The sequence below is a fragment of the Berghia stephanieae genome, chromosome 4 (assembly GCF_034508935.2).
Source record: "Berghia stephanieae isolate SIO BIC M18660-M18661 chromosome 4, UCSD_Bste_1.3, whole genome shotgun sequence".
Lineage (NCBI taxonomy): Eukaryota > Metazoa > Mollusca > Gastropoda > Nudibranchia > Aeolidiidae > Berghia > Berghia stephanieae.
In genome coordinates this window covers 36,577,664-36,584,818 of record NC_088363.1, presented here as the reverse complement: position 1 = coordinate 36,584,818, position 7,155 = coordinate 36,577,664, and the positions used below count along the sequence as shown (strand labels likewise).

Genomic DNA, 7,155 nt, shown 5'->3' with positions numbered 1-7,155 from the left:
ATCTTGTTCCAAAAGAATGCCAGGGATACACACGACCAAGCAATGCAGCATGCAAAGGTTCTGTGTATAACAATGACATGACAGCCAAACTATGTCAGGGTCTTTCCCAACCAGCGTACAGCATATCTGGAGGACGCAATATATTTTGTTCTTTGTGTAACGACTTGGTACAAAAATGTGAAAGCACTACCAGTATCCAAAAGCCTTTTAACTCTGTTCCAGCTAATTTTCTTCTGGAGAACGAGCCATCGGAGTTTCACCGTAAACACAGAATTAAGACTACAACTCCTGGCTACGAAACTTATCTTTGTCCTCGACCATTTGAGTGGATGGATGATTTGGTAAGTGAATATACGAATTATTATCAGCTGTATTACCTGTCTAGACCATATATTATGTTTACATATACATTATATATATATATATATATATATATATATATATATATATATAGATATATATGGATCAATAGGTCATTTAGATAGATAGATAGATAGATAGATAGATAGATAGATAGATAGATAGATAGATAGATAGATAGATAGATAGATAGATAGATAGATAGATAGATAGATAGATAAATAGATAGATAGATAGTTAGATAGATAGATGCAAACATATAAAGGCAGATGGAAAGATAGACTTGAGAGAGATATACTGATCGATATTTTTCATTTAGATATTTTGATCGATATGTGTGTGAATTATACTAGATAGTCTGTGCTTTAAGTTCTAACCAAAATTAGTAATAATTATAAATCGAATTCCTTAAAGAATAAAATCGGCTTCTGGCCTGAAGCAGAATAAATATCTGTATCGTAGGCTTCGAAGACAACGCAGTGTCTATAACTTAGTTTGTAGGTGGTCCTGTTTGCTCAGTTAGTAGAGCATTCACCTTACAGTGTAAGTGACCATAATAATCCCACGTGCCGACGTGAATTTTTCTGTCTCCCATGTTCACCCACCACTAAGTGAGAAGCTGGGTTTGTAATATCTGGCGGATAGTAATTTTTATATATATATATATATATATATATATATATATATATATATATATATATATAGATATATATATATATATATTATATATATATATATATATATATATATTATATATATATACACTACTCCGTGGGATTTAAGGCTATTAATAAGATACTACAAGTTCAAGTTCTTGTGTATTGAATCGTGTGCGCCTGCGTAATTGATATTTCTAGGGTAAAACGGTAAAGATTCATCTAGACAAAACTCATTAGCCGCGTAGTATCATGTTTGGTCTTGTAACAAAGTCTCTGGACACAATAGACACTAAGTCTAGATAACAACACCTCTCGGAGAGAGTAAACAATGACAGTGATTGTTTAACATACCAAACTACACAGGTTTTACTATCGATGGGATGTGTCTAAGTAAAATAAACACTGCTCTACCGCGGGATGAATAAACCAACACAGAAGCTTCAACGTTTATAATATGATCGAGAAAATCGTGTGATAACTAGTCACCCGTTTGGCGGTATGAAAACAATAACTGTGATCAGAGAAAGGTCGAATTCATTCACTTTATTGTTTATAAACAACCAGCTATGTTTGTCCGAGTACGTGTGAAGGTGTGTCACAAATTCCATGTTTTGATTGGTCAAAAAGCCACTGGTTAATTCATACAAGGTCAGTGATCAGAGAGATTGCATGAACACAAATTTTGCTCCCTTCCTTTAGTCTTTGGCAAACAACTAAGCACACATTGCAGCGCTTGTTAAGGTGTAAATAAGTATTAAGCGGCAAATGTGGATTTCATGAGAACATCACTGAAATTGCAACCTACAGGGTTCTTTTTTCTATTAGATAGAATTATGAAGTATGATAAGGAAAGAATATTTCAAAGTTGAATCCATGCAACGTGGGGAAACTGGGCGCATAATCCTTCATAAGTGATAAACTGAATATTTCCTCAAATGACTAAAGGTTCTATCAATCTATTATGAACTGATTGACAATCCTCCTGCTTTTTCCTCTTCCAGGACAATTGTCGGCTACCCACTTGCGTAGATGGGAAAGTTCTGGACCTGAATACCGGCCATTGCAGGACCGCTATAAATGTCATCGAGAATCTCGGCTATAAGTTGTCGATGGTCTTGGTGCCTGACCAGAAGATCTCTATCCGAGACGCATCCAGAATCCAAGAAACGGTGGAATCTCTTTACAGGGACATGATGCAGTCTGGGTACTTGGCTGTTTACATGGTTGTCTACGGTGCGGATCAAAACGACGAAAATGACATAATCAAAATTGTAAAGATTCAAGGACATTTTGTAGCAAAGAAGGGAATGAAGAGGGACGAATTTGAGACGAGTTTTTTGAATTACAGCTTTAAAGTTTTGTTGAATACTTCGGAAAGCAATAATACGGTAACCCTAATTCCAGGGGGATTAGGGGTTGACTACGTGGCCAAAATGTTGATAAGGGAATATACACAGGGTAACCCTGAAGATATGTTACATATTCCTTATCCAGGGGAGAGAATTGTGGATGAAATGATGATGGGTGACGATCCTGAGCCCAAGCAAGATATGAATTCCCTCGTTACGACCTCTTCGACATCACATGAGAGTCACATAATACTAAAGACACGGAAGCCTGTCTTGTATGTGGCCGTGGGGGATTCAAGAAATGACGAGTCAATTTGGAAGTGGAAAAATGAATTCATTGATATGAATCCTACATTGAAATGTCCATACGTGGAATTCAAAATCAAAGAAGTAACAGAAGTAAACGAGACAACCCTTTTAATCAAATTTCACTACAACGGTAAAGAAAAGACTATCGATACTTCCCTACACGATATAAATGACGTCACAATAGAACGCAAAAGGGTCAAAATTTGTATTGGAGCTTTTCGAGAGGAATTTCAAAAAACCGTCGCCACTAAACCAGTATCCAACACAACAGACGTCAAGTTTACGTGGATGAGCGAGGTTAAGCGCCATTTGACAATATGTTGTCCTGTTCTGTCCGTCATCTGCCTGATCGCAACAACGGTCACCTATTGTATATTCTCGGAGCTGAGGACCCTTCGTGGACTCAATACAATAAGCCTGTGCCTGACTTTAGCATCTGCTCATGTGACTTTGATCCTTGTGGTAGAGCTTGTAGGCTACATTGATGGGCTCGTCTGCATTACATTGGGCATAGCTCTCCACTACACGTGGCTTTGTTCGTTCTTCTGGATGGGTTTGGGCTGTTTACACATGTACTTAGTCTTCAAATGCACCAAAAGGGGCGAGAATGCCTCCGCAAATCTAAGCTCTACAGACTCAGAGATACATGCTCAATATCGGATCTGTGCGTTCGGCATGTCGGCAGTGATAGTGTCAGTTTACATTTGCGTGTGTGAAATCGCATCGGAAGGGGCGACAACTGGCTACAGTGATCAGTTATGTTTTTTCGATACTAGCTGGTCTATCCTAACTCTGGTGTTCTCTTTTATACTACCTCTCGCCGTCTTGCTGCTCGTCAATGCCATTTTATTCGGTAAAACGGTTCGTGAAATGGCAGAAATCAAGCGTTTGCAGGTCGTAAGAAGGGTCAAAAGCCGGGATGAGCTCTTGATATACGTCAAACTTTCAGCTATAACTGGCCTTCAGTGGTTAGTCTCCCTGCTAGCCATTAGCCTTAAAAGCCACGTGACAGACATTGCCGTAGCCACTTTGGTCGGGCTCCAGGGAGTGTTCATTTTTGTGTCCTTCAATCTCAAGAAAAAGACGAGGAATCTCTACAAAACCATGTGTTGCCGTGAGGGCGGATCGTTGATGGCTGAAAGTAGCAGCAACAGGAAGGGCCATCAGTCATCTAATACCCAAGACTTATTTACACAAGTTGCAAATGCTTAGTTTGAAATGATCAAACATCATCACCACTTCCACTACCAGCACACCGCCACCACCACCATCATCATCATCATCATCATCATCATCATCATCATCATCATCATCATCATAACCATCGTCATTATCATAAACATCGTCATCATCATCATCATTACCATCATCATCATCATAACCATCGTCATTATCATAAACATCGTCACCATCATCATCATCACCATCATTATCATCATCATCATCATCATCATCATCATCATCATCATCATAATCATCATCATCATCATCATCGTCATCATCATAATCATCGTCACCACCATCATCATCAATCATCATCATCATCATCATCATCGTCATCATCATCAATCATCATCATCATCAACAACAACAACAACAACAACATCATTATTATTGTTGCTTTTATTATCATCTTCAATAGCTGATTTGACTTAGATTGATATAAAAGTCAAAGATTTGGATATTTCATTGGTTTTTATTTTTATTTTTTTCAATACCACACGGAAAAAAATATATAATTAGATATGCAATCTCTGTCTCTCAGTCAGGCGGATGGTGCCGTGTCCGTTGCATCACAGGTTGGCTCTGACATCGCGATATTTGTATTCTCTGTATTCATCCGGCACTTCTCCATACCCTATATTTCTCATCATCATTGATACAAGTGCTCTCGACACATTTTTAAAAACGTTTTCTGAACCTAATGATGATTTGAAAGATTAAATTACTCAGTCCTAACACCGACAATCCTGTTATAGTATTACTTTTACTCCATCATTTTTTACATTTTTTTTTCTCTGAGTAACAAATTTTATGCATTTATTACAAATGCAAATTTTAGGACACCAAAATCGAACGTCTTGCTCTCACAGGAAAGATAGAAGGTAAAAAGAATAAAGGTAGACCAAGAAAAATATATGTGAATAGTTGAACAGCTGGGTGACAAAGAAAGAGAAGAGTAATATTAGTTTTCTGGGGTTATCTGATGGAGACAGATGAATGGCGTACCATGATCACCGATGTCTGGCAGAGACTTGGTACTTGAAGAAGAAGAAGATTACCAATGATTCTGTTTTTAATTTCTACATGATTATTACGCGAGTCAGACCGTGTACAGTACAATTTAACTGAGTTTTTATATTTTTTGGTCATCTCTTGTATGAGTGGACAGCGCATAGGCAGGGGGATAGGGTTGAGTGAGTTAATAGAATTTTTTTTTATTTGCTATTGTCAGCCACCTTATAAAATGATAATGATAAATTCTACTGTTTCGAACTTCTTATCAACTGTAAACAACAGATTCATTATCAATCAAAACGGTTGATTAACAGAAGAAAAAAACAGAAACCTGATCTTGTTGTTCATGATTCTAAGGTCAAGTGTTCAAGCCGACGTGAACTTATTTGCAGGGCTGATAACTTAAATTGTTATGGTCTGATTGTTGTCATGGAAATACTTTTAAACCAACTTAAAATAATGCCCGTTGCAACAATATTAGAACGAGCCCATAATTCTGTTCGATTATCAGCCCTGTAAATATGTTCACGTCGACTCAAGCCCATCCATAGTTTGTGCAAAGTTAAGACCTTTATTCCACATTTCCTCACACTACTCTGGTGTAAAATGAGTAAGAAGCCCATAACATTTTTTACCTTACATGAATCATGTTTGCTTCTTTTCAGCTTGGTAATCTTAGTGAAGCGTGTGCTATGTATCTAAACTCGAACATTTGTTAAAAGATTTGTTTTTTGGTGCATTTAATTGAATTTTGCACTCAAGTTTCACTCGTCCTCTTTTAGTTTCCGACCCATCCAAACCACAGCAATTGATAAAGGAATAATATCAGTATTGAAATGGAATTAGATTTTGGTTTTATATGGAATAAAATATTTCCTTAATAATGTTCCATAGTCTGACTTTACCCAATAGTTATAGTATATTCTTTAAAAATGAATGCTTTCTCATGGTGAATGTGGATAGAAGTCATAAATCAGTTTATCGTGGGTTTTGATGACTTAAACGGAAATGAATTTCGTTCTTCCTTTCCCTTGGGGTTACCAAAAGAAACATATCTCTCCGCCAACCCCTCAATCCTCCAACTTCCTTCCTCAACCTATCCCCCAAAGGATTTTGGTGTAACCTTGGTTTAGAATTACGAAATTTTTGACATAAACAACATTGATTTATAATGAAGGTCTTTTCCCTCATCGTTGAACACGATTTTTTAAAAGATATTCAGTCTTTTCATTGGAAGTAATGGTTGACTTTGACATAAATAGTTTGCATCGTTATGGTTCCAGTTAATATTTAGAACTTATAGAATGTTCACAGTTTTAGAATATTTCTATACTGATTGTTGTGGGGATGAAGGCCGAGTAGTTAAGCATTGCACAAGTGATCCGGAAGGTCCCGGGTTCGAGTCCCGGTTCAGGCACTTTCGTTTTTTTCCTTGGGCAAAATTGTTAACTTGCTCACTTGGACAACATGGGTGATCCTGTTGACATCAGACATCTTGTTTGATGAATTATCTATATTCCTTCGTGGAATGCCTAGGCGACGATATCTTATGATGTCGTTGTGGAAGGGTATATCATTTTTTTTAAAAATTTGTGCATGTCATTTGTGTTGATGTTGTATACAAGCACCAATTTGGAATCACACCACCCACGATCTTAATAAGGTCTGGACGTTGACTGGCAATTGACCTCCCATAGTGGGTAGGGAAGTACATACTATGTCTTCTATCCCCCTGTATTTGTTTTTCAATTGTTTTCTGTCATTGTCTTGGAATGAGATTACTTGGTTTTGTCCTGACCCTGACCGGAGTGCTTGGCCATGAGGGAAACAGTCAAATGTATAGTTAGGGTTTTGGGAGACGATATTTTTTCTTGTAGATCATCTCTCTGTTATGCATTGTGATATTTTTGTTGTACATATGATTTGTAAACATTTGAGTGTGTTCCTCTTAGTGGGGACCCGTGTTTGTGTCGCCAGGATGAGACATTTGGGTGTTCTCATACTAATCCCCTCTGCCTTACTTTTTCTTGGGTACTTTAATTGTAAATCTAGAACTATTTACTATCCAATTTTCCTCCTTTTTACTGGCATCATATGAACTAATTGTGTTGCAAGCGCCGTAAAACGCTTTAAAACAAAACAAACAATAGATAACTTCGGAAATCTACCTGGCATGGGCGAACACTGCACATCGAATTATGTATATATTCTGTGTTTCGGCTGTGTTTCGCAAAGTGGAC

General features: G+C 37.4%; 1 protein-coding gene across 1 annotated transcript in view; it reads left to right on the top strand.

The window, feature by feature from the left end:
- LOC144971998 (uncharacterized) overlaps positions 1-4,645 on the top strand; it is a 5,956-nt gene extending 1,311 nt beyond the window's left edge. Inside the window, exons 1-2 of the mRNA XM_078913078.1 lie at positions 1-341; positions 2,021-4,645. The exon at positions 1-341 is cut by the window's left edge and continues 1,311 nt beyond it. Coding sequence (XP_078769204.1) covers positions 1-341; positions 2,021-3,889 — 2,210 coding nt within the window. The 3' untranslated portion in view covers positions 3,890-4,645. The remainder of the gene's footprint in view (positions 342-2,020) is intronic.
- Positions 4,646-7,155: the final 2,510 nt, after the last annotated feature.